The sequence below is a fragment of the Ursus americanus genome, chromosome 11, assembly GCF_024610735.1.
Source record: "Ursus americanus isolate L20-20 chromosome 11, mUrsAme1.1.p, whole genome shotgun sequence".
Taxonomy (NCBI): Eukaryota; Metazoa; Chordata; class Mammalia; order Carnivora; family Ursidae; genus Ursus; species Ursus americanus.
Window position 1 is genome coordinate 56984868 of NC_142137.1, and position 13999 is coordinate 56998866.

Sequence of the window (13999 nt, forward strand, 5' to 3'; positions counted from 1 at the left end):
AATGGAATTAAAAAAAATACTGAAGAATTTGTTAAATGGTGGTAAGTGCTTAAACACCTGCCAACACCTTACATATCCAAAATAGCCTACCCAGGAAACTGAGGAATTATTGTTCATATTCTTTCAATGTTAAAATTCGAAAAATGTAACTCTGATAGTCACATTCTTTTTCTTGTACCCTCTCAGCTAACTTTTGAGTCTAATGAGATCTTATTAACATCTAACATCAATAATTTGGACAATTTCCAAATGTAATAGCAAACCACTAAATTTGGCCTTTTAATTAGTCTGATATTATGGTATAAATAGGTATCTTAATGTAATTTACTAAAATTATGCAAATATCTAAATACATACTTAAAGGCTTCCTAGAAGACATTCTGCCCCTAAAAAGAATCTTCAAAAAATTATTGTTTTTCAGATCATAATAATAAACGCTGATAATTTTATTTTAAAAAAGTGTTAAGTTATCCTGTTGAAAACTATGTATGAAAACTTGAAGTTTCAGAAGTTCTTTTTTTAAAGAAAGGTAAGTTTTAAGGATGAACATTTGCCACAGGACTTCAAGAGTATCTACATTATATTTATAATTACATTTTAATGACAGCTTTTCTGAAAATTTATTATGTAGAACAACATTTAATAAAACTTTTAGTTTTAAATATTCACAACTTGAATAAAATTTATAAAAATGCAGTGTCTGCTCTACAGAAAATAAGTTATACAAATGAGAGGAATGTAGAAGCATGAGTTAAAATGTGTGTATGTAAGTGGGGGAGAACTCGACACAATCTAAACGTCTAAGAGGAACAGTTGAACGAATGATGGTGTAAGCTTACGGAGTGATCCTATAAAGCTATGAATACTTTACAACTCTTACAATTAATAAAACTGTGATCCCACTATTTATGGATCAGCCAATGAAAATTATGACCTTCATTTTTATAGATACAGCCAACTGAAATTAATTCCTTTTCCTTCTCCTCTCACTCTTTCTGGTTAGGTTCTTTCTATTTTCTACCTACCACTTTGGAACTCTGAGTTAACAATTGAGACCTGCATCTGCACTGCTGAGGGGGGCACAATGACTGTTTGACTCAGGACTATCAGACTACTCACTGTGTATCTGTCCTCATAAATAAAATAAAAAACCACTTAATTCCATTTAAAAAGACAAATGCTTGAACCACTAGGAGTAAAATGCAAATATATGTACAATCACTTAAGTAAGGATTTCGAGAAAGGTTAAACATACTTGTTCTTCAAAAAAGCAAGCTTTTTAAACGCACGCAAAATGTGAGGAAAGCACACATTACCCTCCAATCCTCTCTGCACTGGAGTGCCACTGATGCACCAGCGATTAATCCCACTCAAGCGCTGAGCCATTTCCGCGGCCTAATGAGAGAGAAGTATGAAACGGGAGGAAAAAAAGACAGGAAATCAGGAATACGTTTACTCCTGAGAACAGCCCATGAAAAGCTATGTTTCAGGGTCAGACATATTTGTTCTTATTCAACAGTTATAACACTCAAAGTTGAATGTCAAAATCAATGGGTCATCTTCTAGCACAGCGGCTCTCATTAGTAGCAGGCTGCCATGTGCCCTCCCCAAAAGAGGAAGGGTAGTTCAAGTTCATGTAGAATGAAAAGGCTCCCTGAATACATCTGACTGAATTGATACATGCCCTAAGCCACCCATCCTTCAGATGTGAACCAATGTACTAACAGATGAGATTCATAAATTGAGTGCAGGTTACAAATTGGCCACAGAAGATGGAATAAAGATAATATGACGAACAAAGGCTGAATCACTACTCCCTCTAAAGTAGCATGGTCTGTTACGATATGGTCTCTCTGATGAAAAACTGCTGAAGTTCACTTTGGCCCAAAGCTATCAGAGCCTACATGATGAGCCTTCCACTTAGCAGAAATGCTTATAAAAGTCCCTAAACAGAGTTTACTTTTACCTGCACCACACATAAATTGCCTACTATCTTATTCAAATACACATAGTCATTGCATATAGAGCAATAATTCACAAAGTACCAAAATAATTCCTAAGGGTTATGTAGTTCATGGCACAAGAGAAAAGCTAATGTAGTGTGTTTAACAGCAAACTGTTGGCCAATATCAATACTGTGGGTCAATTACACTTAAATTATTAAATTTTCTACGGACAGCTTCCCCAATCTCTTTCTTCTTTTCTCTTCCCCAGTGCTCAAAAGATTTTGCAGAAATTCTCACTTTTACAGTAGGACATTCAACCATCTGGGCTTCATCAAGGCAGATCCTCCACCACTCCACAGCTACTAGGGGGCTGGGAATGGCCATATAGCGCTTCTGGTTCCGTAAGCGACGCCCATCTTCACTATTGCTGTGTGGGATATCTACATAGTTCAGTTCTGAACGAAGGACATCATAGGTAATGATAACTATATCCTGTTCAGCCAAAAAATGAGGTTGTAAAAAACCATCTTTCTTCACTCCTTGGTATACCTAGGAAATAATCAGCACAAACACAATTATTGCAGAAAAGCTCATCAAAGAGAACTAAAATATTCATTCTTTTATATCCTTACCAAGCCCTTTCTATTTTTTTAGTACCAAACATGCTATGAGATACATTCCACACATGCCTAGAGAAAGATACATTTTTAGGGTGAAAGACCAATGACATAAGCAATGTGAAAGGAAATATAACAGAAGTAAAAATGGTAGCACAGCGGAAAGACCAATGCTGGAACTGAAAAGGTAAATTCAGAGAGCAGTGAAAATTTGAGATGGATCTTGAAGAACATTTAGGAGTTCTCCCAGGTGGAGCAAGGGGAAAAGGACTTCTAGGTAGGTAGATAGGAGGTAGGTGCAAAAGCACAAAGGTACAAAGAAGTAGAACAGTAAGGGCTATAATATAATTTATGTTGCGGACACTGTGCTGAGCTTTATCTCCTAATTTCAGTAACAAATCTTAGTAGTTGTTATTACTCCTATCCCACACATAAAAAACACGAAGGTTCTTGCTCAAAACTGGCAGCACCTAGATTCAAAACAAGGTTTATCTACCCCACAAAACAGAGCTCCTCAATGGCAAAGATGGTGTTTTACTTACTACGGTATTCTCTCTCCACGTCTATGATAGTTGCTGAAATACTGAAAACCTTAAATGACATTTGTGTGGAAAGAAAAGAACAAAGGGAGTGAAGAATATTAACATTACTCAACAAAATGGGTTTGGAGAGAACATACCTCAACATAGTAAAGGCCATATATGACAAACCCACAGCTAACATCGTACTCAATGGTGAAAAACTGAAAGCTTTCCCTCTAAGGTCAAGAATAAAACAAGGATGCCCATTCTCACCACTTTCATTCAACATAGTAGTGAAAGTCCTAGCTGCAGCAATCAGATGAGAAAAAGAAAGATAAACTATGCTCACGGATTGAAAATATTAATATTGCTAAAATGTCCATAGTACCCAAAGCCATCTACAGATTCAGTGTAATCCCTATCAGAATACCAATAAGCATTTTTTCTATTGGTATTCTGTATTTGTTCTGAACAAAAAATAAAACAATCCTAAAACTGGTATGGAACCACAGAAGGCCTTGAATTGCCAAAGCAATCTTGCAAAAGAAGAACAGAACTGGAGGTCTCACAATCCCAGATTTGAAGATATACTACAAAGCTGTAGTAATCAAGAATATGGTACTGGCACAAAAACAGATACATAAATAGACAGGAACAGAATAGAAATAAACCCATGCTTATATGGTTAGTTAATCTACAATAAAAAAAGGCAAGAATACACAATGGAGAAAAACAGTGTCTTCAATAAATGGTGCTGGGAAAACTGGACAGCTACATGCAAAAGAATAAAAGCGAACCACTTTCTTACACCACATAAAAATTAACTCAAAATGGAATAAAAATCTAAATGTGAGACCTGAAACCATAAAACCCCTAAAAGAAAACATAGGCAGTCACCTCTTAGATGTTGGCCTTAACCACATATTTATGGATATGTCTCCTCAGGCAAGGGAGACAAAAACAAAAGTAAACTACTGGAACTACAGCAAAATAAAAAGCTTTTTGCACAGCAAAGAACACCATCAATACAAAAAAGCAACCTAGTGAATGGGAAAGATATGTGCAAGTGATATATTCACTACGGAGTTAATATCCAAAATATAAAGAATTTATGTAGCTCGACACCAAAAAAACCCAAAAACCAAAAAAACTGATTAAAAAATGGGCTGAACAGACATTTCTCCAAAGAAGACATACAGATGGCCAACAGACACATAAAAAGACGCTCAACATCACTAAACAGAAACACAAATCAAACCACAATGAAATACCACCTCACACTAGTCAGAATGGCTATTATCAAGAAGATAAGAACTAACAAGCATTGGTGAGGATGTGGAGAAAAGGAAATTCTAGTCTGGTGGTGGGAATGTAAATTGGTGCAACCACTCTAGAAAACAGTATGCAAATGCCCCCCTCAAATTAAAACAGAAATACTACATGATCCAATAATTCCACTACTATTCACCCAAAGAAAATGAAAACACTAATTCCATGATATAGTCACCCTTATGTTTATTGCAGCATTGTTAACAATAGCCAAGTTATGGAAGCAACCTGTGTTCACCGACAGATGAATGGATAAAAAAGTTGTGGCATATATACATTGTGGAATATTAGTTATAAAAAAGAATGAGATCTTGCTATTTGTGACAACATGGGCCTAGAGGTATTAGCCTCAATGGAATAAGTCAGAGAGAGAAAGATAAATCCCATATTTCACTTGTATGTGGAACCCTAAAAAACAAACGAACAAACATAAAATAGTATAAATACAGAGAACAAACTGCTGGCTGTCAGAGCAGAGGGAATTGAGGGGGTAGGTGAAATAGGTGAAGAGAATTAAGAAGCACAGACTTCTAGTTATAAGATAAATAAGTCACAGGGATGAAAAGTACAGCATAGGTAATAAAGTCAATAATACTGTAATAACATTGCATGGTGACAGATGGTAACAACACTTATCATGGTGAGCACAGTGTAATATACAGAATTATCAATTCACTGTTATATACTAGAAATTAATATAACATTATATGTCAACTACACTTCAATTAAGGAAAAAACAAAATACCAACATTAGTAAATTACAATGTGCTGTGTACCAAAACTTTATCAAATCATTTAACCTTCACAGTAAGTCTGTGAGGGGGTACTATTTTTAGAACTTAGCAGAGTTCCTAGTACATTACAGGTGCTCAATAAATATTTGTTGAATGAGTAAATTTTATTTTACAGATGAAGTAACTGAGGCTTCAGAGGACGATTCTGGAGCTAAGGTGGGGGGAGATCAGACAAGTAGCTACTGTTACACAATGCTGTCTTTGGACTGCATTTCTGTCTTGAGAGTATAAATGCACATATGAAGTCTTTTTTGTTTACATGTTGAATTCTTTCAAAAGCTTTCACATCTTTTCAAAGTGCTTTAATTTCTGAATTAAATGTCAGACAAGAATTAGAATCTACTGCTTTATTTCTTATTCTCAATTTCCTCTTCAAGTTCTGACCTCATATTATCTTATTAAGTTAATTTTTGGGGTAAACAACAACGTGACAAAGATTATAAAAATTATCACAAGGAAGCAAAAATTGACATTTTCCTATCCCTTTCAAGAGCCCAGATTGCCTTACCAATACTCGAAGAGATGATGACCTCACATGCCTGTTGATTTCATCCACCCACTGATGACAGATGGAACTGGGCGAGATGATTAGAGTTGCTCTTGTTGATACTGGCTCCATCGCAACAAGGCAGTGGGGGCAGTAAAAAGGTTTAATCTTCAGATTCTTCTCTTCATAATTCACACATTTTGCATGTTGCCACAGGTGGCATTTCAGGCACTGAACACGAGGTTTACGGTCTACCTGGTCAAGTTCACCACATATACATTCAAAGCGATAATCAGAGGAATTACAGGGACTCGTGACAGTAGACTGTGGCACATCACCATCAGCAGGGTTTAGAGATTCAGCTTGATCCTCTGCTGCACGCAGTTGCTTTCCTTCAAAGATACATGTATTTTTAGATGCAGTAATATCAGTAATTCCAGAGTCACTGGTAGCTGGACAATGATCTTGTGAATTGAGATTGATGTTAGGTTGACCTTTTCCCTTTTTTGTAGATGGAACGGGCCTTTTCCTGAATTTACTACGATTTTTCCGAGACTTATAGTAATAATAGTAAGGATCATCATCATCATCGGATGTGTTTGATGGCAAGTATTCAGAATCTGTGTCTTTGCTCCCTGATTTTCTGGATTCTTTCTGAATTTTCCTTGGACTCCCTACTGCCTATGAAAAAATATTAATTAATTTATTTCAACATAATTACATTTTTGAAATTAAATTCCCAACCTTATTTATGAGTTTTCCATAAAAGTCCAATAGCCACTCTTTGCTACCATTTTCCCAGGGGTGAATCATTCCTGATCAGTTGCTTTCAATCTGCCCTCTAAAAAGGGTCTAAAAAGGAAGGTTCTACTACTGTGTAAGTAAAATTTGAAGAGAATAAAAAGGAGAAAGATAGGGAGCTACTAATATCTTGATATTAACCTCTTATAATTTATAGTCTGCCTAAATCAATAAAAGACTAGTAGTTTATAATACATAAACATACAAACTAGGGCCATTATAAACATACCACGTATTAAAATATAGCATTTATAGGCTGGTGATGGGTAGTAAGGGGGGGCATGTATTGCATGGTGCACTGGGTGTTACAAGCAACTAATGAATCATCGAACTTTACATCAAAAACCAGGGATGTACTGTATGGTGACTAACATAATATAATAAAAAAAAACATTAAAAAAATATAGCATTTAAAGAAAGTGAAAATTAATCTACTAGTTATTACAACTAGCAAACAATTTTCTTCTTTGTCCTTTCTACCTTTGTCCATTCCTGAAATCATTTACTGGATGCCAATTTTGTGCCAGGCATAGTGTTAGATGCTGGGGATAGAAATATGAGGAATATTTAGCTCCTGGTCTCCAAGGGGGTCTGTTGGAAACGGAAGAACAATAAAAAGTGAAGCGATGGTATAGGAATGTGTAAGGGGGGGTATATAACAGAGGGGCTGTGACGGGAAGGTAGGTGCCAGCAACAGCTTCCTAGAAGTGATGTTAGAGCTGAGGTTGAACAGAGAGTTGAGACACTTAAAATGAAATGAATGGCATTAATTGAAGACTTTCATTTTTTGGTGACAGAAGGATTACCAGAAGCACGGAAGTTCACTGTAGCCTACTACCCTGGCTGGGGAAAACGTTGTAGACTCCCTACTCTAGAAAACGAACTTTTCAATCTGCCATTTCTTTCGCAGGACAAGCTGGTAGCCCCATACTTTGACTTATCATTAGTCTTTACCTGATTTATTTATTTATTTTTAAAAAGTTAGTTAGTTAATTTATTTATGGTAATCTCTATACCCAGCATGGGAGTTAAACTCATGACCCTGAGATCAAGAGTTGCATGCTGCTCTGACAGGGCCAGCCAAGTGCCCCCTTTACCTGATTTATGTATGCATAGCTATGTAACTAATTTTTTTAAAAAGCAAATTTGAAATTAATAGCCCCCAAAAAGCAGTTTTATAACAAAATGTTAAAATTTCGTAAGATAATGACATGGGAAAAATGAGAGTTTATATAAAAAACTGAAAATGTATACAAAGAGCTAAGCAAATGTAAGGTATATAATATTTTTAAACTACAGAACATTGCCTGGGTGGCTCAGTTGGTTAAGCGTCTGCTTTCGGCTCAAGTCATGGGATCCCAGTTTCCTGGGATCAAGTCCCTTCTCCCTCTGCTGCTGCTCCCTCTGCTTGTGTGCACTCTCCCTCTCTCTCTCTGAGAAATATATAAAAAAATATATATAAATAAAATCTTAGGGGAAAAAAAAGCTATATAACAGATTTTTTAACTGCTAACAACTGCATGATGAAGACAGTTATTTTACTTACTTTTTTCTCTTTAAAAGATATATTCTTTAGAGTTATTTTGAACTTTATAATGTGCTTAACCCACTAATATAATTCACTCAGAAAATATTTATTGAGTATTTGCTATGTGCCACGTACTTTTCTTTGGGTTTAGTAAACATAATGTCTCTACTCTGATGAAACTTACATTCAGGAAGTAGAAAAGATAAGTCACAGCCATATGTGAGTTTTTAAGTTTGTTTTTTACCTTCAGTCTCTAACAGTCTCAGTATCAAGTGGAATCTGTCAATAGCTTCCATAAGGCATCACATATAGCAACTTAACAAATGTTGTTACCTGCTTTTTTGTTTTATCATATATATCCTCTTCCTTGTAATTCTTCCCCAATGTAAAAGTTCCAGAAAAACCATGGCCTTTGATCTGTTTCACAAGACCTTCAAAAATTAAACATTTCAGCATCCGTTTCAGAAGACTCCTGTTCCGCTGAACATCATATCTATATATAGAACTGACATACTTATAGATGGAAAGGATGGAAACTCCTTTTTTTCCATTCATTTCTTTCACAGCTGTCAGGATCATCACACGTGTAGCTACATGGAAAAGGATATGCTAACTCAGTCAAAATCATTAAAATTTAAAAAAACAAGCAATTAATATGCATTGAGAACTAAGTTAAGAAAAAATAAAACACAGATTTATTGAAGATATGTTATCTGTATATCATCATTTTAAAGAATATGCAAAAATTTATCTCAACACATTAATCAATTACTGTAATGGAAATAATTTAAGGAAGAATTACTCATTAATTTGTTAATCTTACAAAGCAACTGTCATTTAAAATTGTATTTTAAAAAACCTCTCACAATTATCTACGTATATGCTATAATTAGTAAGGGAAACATTCATTTGCTAGCAGAATTTGAAGTAGCTATGCTTGAGAATAAACAAAGCCTGATTTAAACTGTAAGATAAAGAAATTCAAATATAAAAGATTGAACAAGAAGTATCTAGACTAAAAAAGAATGAAGCAATCAAATGAAAGAATAAATCTTTACTTTTGTTACGATAACATGACTTGTAATCCACTCCATTTATACAAAGTTTAAACGACTATAAAAACAATTATTCATAACAATTGTAAGATAACTCCATATAAGGAATACAAGAACTATAACAAAGATGACTGTAACAAGGTATTTTCTTTAAGAGATTTCATACTTACGGGGGCACTGAACTTTTTCTTTTGGTTCAAATTCCATATTCTGGGTTTCTGTGTTTTTTACTTTTCCTCCAGAATAATGTGATGGAATGAAATAATTCACCACTTTTCCCTGATATAAACAACATTCAGTAGTCACACAGTGTTTTGCTTTCAGTAACTGGAGTTGCTTAATAAAATTAACCCTCCTTCTATTAAGGAGATGCAAGAGTTGTAAAAAATGATGAAAGAGAAAGCTAAAATGCTATTCATACATACCAACCTTATTTTTTATCTTAGGGTTTACCACTAGCCATCACTTTTTGAAATTGTACATATTGTCTTAAAACTACCTAAATGGTAAGTGTGGAACTTCTGAAATTAACTTTTAAAGGCTTGTTTAAATATGGAATTAATATAGAAGTTACTGACAGTTAAAACTATATATTCCAACTCATATTTTTTAACAATGAAATAGATATTTTCTATTCCATACTCAAATCTATGAGGTTAACTTCGCAAACCTGACCCTATCAGAAGATCACATTATCACTAAGTTGTGAGCACAGTGGGCCCTACAGGTAATCAATTATACCCTTAACTAGTGTGTTGATTTTAGATTTGGTTATTGGAGATTATGAGCTATGAGCTCTATTTGCCTCAGTGGAGCTGTTTTTCTTTTTTATCCCCCATAAACTCTAAAATTTATATTTTTAAACAATTATATATTTTGGAACAAGGACTTAGAGTTTGATTCGTTTAGCAATCTAATCACTAATTATTAGATTCTATGATTTACATATCTACGATGTGTACAATTAAAAAAAAAATATTTAGTGGTAATATGGAGGCCTGTAGTACTGACTAAACATTTGAGGAAGTAACTATACTTTCCTTGGAGTAACCCTGCCAGCTAGAAGGAAGCTTGATAAGTTACAGCATAACCCCTTCCTAGTTGGCCAACATCACTTACAAAAACCCTGCCAGGTCACAAACATCCTATTCTCTGTGCCCACTTGAAGTTAACTAATAACTTGTAAGAATCATTAGCCTCCGAGTAAACTGGATGTTGGCTTAAGTGCCAAGCAAATGTTGGCCATATGATGCTTTTTGAGAACATATGTCCCCTGCTTTCTCAGCCCTACGGTACTCCTCCTACCTCAGGAAGAGTGAGAGCATCTTGTCTGACATCTTGTCGAGTATGTGTCAGAATCAGAGCCAAAACCTCCACTGTCTTTCCGAGACCCATCTCATCTGCTAAGATTCCACCAAGCAACTGTGGCCCAGCATTTGGGTAATCACGGATGATGCTGAAGGGAAAAACAAGAAAAACGTATCACAGGAATGCAAGTAAAAAATATATTATTCCTAAAGAAAACTGGAAGAAATCCATAAAAGTCTAAGTTTTTTTTTAAACTACATTTTAGGGTAAAACAATCTGAAACCCTAGGTCACGAATAAAGAACTGTGATAAAAAATTGCCTGAGCTGACAACTAACTCTGCAGAAACAGGAGTGGTACTGGTAAATGCCCATCATTTTTTTCTCTTCTATAAATAACAGGAGGCATGTCTGCCTTCTTTTGTGTCTGTGAATAAAAAAGTAAGGAGGACAATAACTACCAATTCACCCATTATGTTATTATATTTAATGATTCCTAAGACTTTTATAGTAGAAATTAACAAATTTAATGAAAATATAAAAATTGGTCCATAAGATGATTTTCATTTAAAATTATAATCTCTTTAAATGTCAACAACTAAGCATCTTAAGTCTATCATAGTTCATTCATTTACTGAAAAATGACAAACGTTATTAATTTCTTTATCCTACCTATAAAAATGATAAAAATATGAAGTCTAACAAGACTAACATAGTATTTCTTCTTACGGTTATTGTCAAAGCTAAAGACCTATGCTACCAATCTCATACAGGTTTTCATAACATTTATTTATTTTATTACGTTATGTTTGTTATCATACAGTACTTCATTAGTTTTTGACATAGTGTCCCGTGCTTCATTGTTTGCGTATAACACCCAGTGCTCACTACAATATGTGCCCTCCTTAATACCATCACCAGGCTAACCCATTCCCCCACCCCTCTGCTCTGAAACCCTCAGTTTGTTTCCTGGAGTCCACAGACTCTCATGGTTTCTCTCCCCCTCTGATTTCCCCGCCTCATTTTCCCCTTCCTTCTCCTGATGTCCTCCATGCTTTCTCTTATGTTCCACATATAAGTGAAACCATATGATAATTGTCTTTCTCTGCTTGACATATTTCACTTAGCATAATATTTATTTTTAATACCAAGCACATGAAGTTTGTCTTACCAGCCTGTATACGGATTGTAGTAGAGTTTCAAACCCTCAGATGTAACAATCTCACGCCATAAGAAGTGCAGGGCATTTTCTAAAGAAAAATATAACCATAAGAACAAGTTTCTGTTTGTCTTGCCTTCTGCCAGATAATCACATTAGAATAAAAATAAGCTAGCAGTCAGCATGCCCTGGGAAGCCACATACACATGGGAAAAGGGTAGGATCTCATTCTTCTCTTCACATATTATTCTCATGTTTATTCTTCCTTTGCTTTGGACACCAATATTTTCTACATACAAGTGTTAAGACAGAAAAAAAAAAAGTGCAGCAAATCAGAGGTTTAACAGGAAAAGAAAACTAGACGTAACCAACTCCCACCCAATAAAGGAAAGTAGCTTATCCTTTATAAATCTTTTAAAAGTTGCCTAAAGTTTTTATTTTTATTTTACTTTTATTTTTTTAAAATATTTTATGTATTTATTTGACAGAGAGAGAGACAGTCAGCGAGAGAGGGAACACAAGCAGGGGGAGTGGGAGAGGAAGAAGCAGGCTCACAGCGGAGGAGCCTGATGTGGGGCTCGATCCCATAACGCCGGGATCACGCCCTGAGCTGAAGGCAGATGCTCAACCGCTGTGCCACGCAGGCGCCCCAGCCTAAAGTTTTTAAATAACTCAACAGACATATGCTAGTGGGCTAATACATTAACCTAAATCAGACCTAACTTTTAACATGGGTCTGAGAGTAGGAGGAAAGGCTTACCTAACTGAGGAAATAGTATCTTGAAACACTGAAGTACTGAGTGTATTTCAATCAAGATCTTTCACTGTCTTTTCCCTTAAAATTTTAAGTTGTTTAAACCAACTGCCAAATTAGGAAGCATGTCTCTACCCACCAGTGAAACAAAAAGTAATTTTTTGTTGCCTTTTTTTAAAAAAAGATTTATTTATCTGACAGAGAGCACAAGCACAAGCAGGGAAGCAGGGGGAGCAGAAGGAAGAGGGAGAAGCAGACTCCCTGCTGAGCAAGAAGCCTGATGCAGGACTCTATCCCAGGACCCTCGGATCATGACCTGAGCTGAAGGCAGCTGCTTAACCGACTAAGTGACCCAGGCGCCCCTTTTGTTGCCTTCTTTAGGGATTGATAGATGAAGCAGGAATACAGACACATAGGGTTTATAAAATGAAAAAATTAAAAGATAAAAAGCTTCAATTTATGGGAGTCATAGGGAACATAACTATTAAATGATATATGGGATTTAATCAAGAAAATCCATCCTGTGGAGAAAAAAGAATGGATTACTGATACATGCAGTATGGTTGAAATCTCAAAAACATTATGTTGAAAAAGGCCAACTTCACTCCCACCTCAAATGTCCATATTTTGCCATTCTACTTATTGTTTCAAAACCAGGCAGCACTAATTTATGGTGGCAATAGTTGTCTCCTGAAGGGGCTGAGGGAGGAGACCTGACTGGACCACGAGGAAACTTTCTGGGGTAATGGAAATACTTCATGTCAGCACTGTAAAATAGATGTAAAAGAATAGGTAAAATCAATTTTAACAATTTTATTTAGCCTAGTATAACCAATATATTACATTTCAATATGTAATCGATATAAAAATTATTAATGAGATATTTGGCATCTTTTTTTTTGTACTATTTGAAATCTGGTACATATTTTAAACTTGCAACACATAATTTGGACAGCCATTTGAAGTCTCAAGAGGCATGGATGGCTAGTGCCTTCTGAGAATATCTAGTCTGTCTTAATTGGGTCACTGGTGACACAGACGCACAGATTTGTGCAAATTTATCAAACTGTGCCCTTAAGATCTGTGCATTTTATTGTAAGTTATACCTTAATAAAATTACTTAATTATAAGAAATGTTATTTCATTTTGGAGAAAAAAATAGTCATTTGTGGGAAGCTACAGAGCTAACAATTTTCTCAATGGATAAATTATAAGAAAAAATACAGAATGTGAGGAGATAAAAATCTATGGATTACAGAAATTTAAGCGACAACAACTAATTCCAATGTATGAAGGTTATTTGGTATCAGATTTGAATAAATGGTAAGAGAGAAAGAGAAATAAAAAAAGAGAAAGGGGAGAAGAAAAAAGGGAGAGAGGGGAGAGATTTGGCAATATTAAGGAATAACTGGGTTTAAAAGCCATTATAAGATATATAAATTTATTTCTGTTTAAAGGAACCCTTTTAATTCTAATGTTTATATATAATATGTCTGTTTAAAGGAATTCTTTTAATAAAATAAATTGAAATATCCAGATTAAATGATATGATATGTGAAATTATTACTTCAAAATAATTCAGAGTATGGGTATGGGTTGAGGGTGAGTGGGAAGAAATAATGTTGGCTATAAACAGATATTTATTTTCCAAAATTAAAAATTAAAAAAAATTAATTTTGTTGGATTAAAAAAGTACAAACTG

The 13999-nt window shown here is 34.9% G+C and overlaps 1 protein-coding gene across 9 annotated transcripts in view; it reads right to left on the reverse strand.

Moving 5' to 3' along the window:
* The window catches only part of SHPRH (SNF2 histone linker PHD RING helicase), an 85951-nt gene that overhangs the window by 58760 nt on the left and 13192 nt on the right, over positions 1-13999 (reverse strand). For 8 of the 9 annotated variants that reach the window (XR_015726139.1, XR_015726138.1, XR_015726140.1 and 5 more), the window contains 7 exons: positions 11556-11634; positions 10384-10534; positions 9249-9357; positions 8357-8613; positions 5716-6375; positions 2244-2495; positions 1317-1395 (listed from right to left, as the gene is read on the reverse strand). Coding sequence is in view for 6 of the 9 variants with exons in the window: in XM_087865564.1 (XP_087721690.1) it covers positions 1317-1395; positions 2244-2495; positions 5716-6375; positions 8357-8613; positions 9249-9357; positions 10384-10534; positions 11556-11634 (1587 nt within the window). In the remaining 3 variants the exon portion in view is untranslated. Of the gene's footprint in view, positions 1-1316; positions 1396-2243; positions 2496-5715; positions 6376-8356; positions 8614-9248; positions 9358-10383; positions 10535-11555; positions 11635-13999 lie in introns of those variants that run through there. The other variant, XM_087865566.1, reaches the window with a different exon arrangement.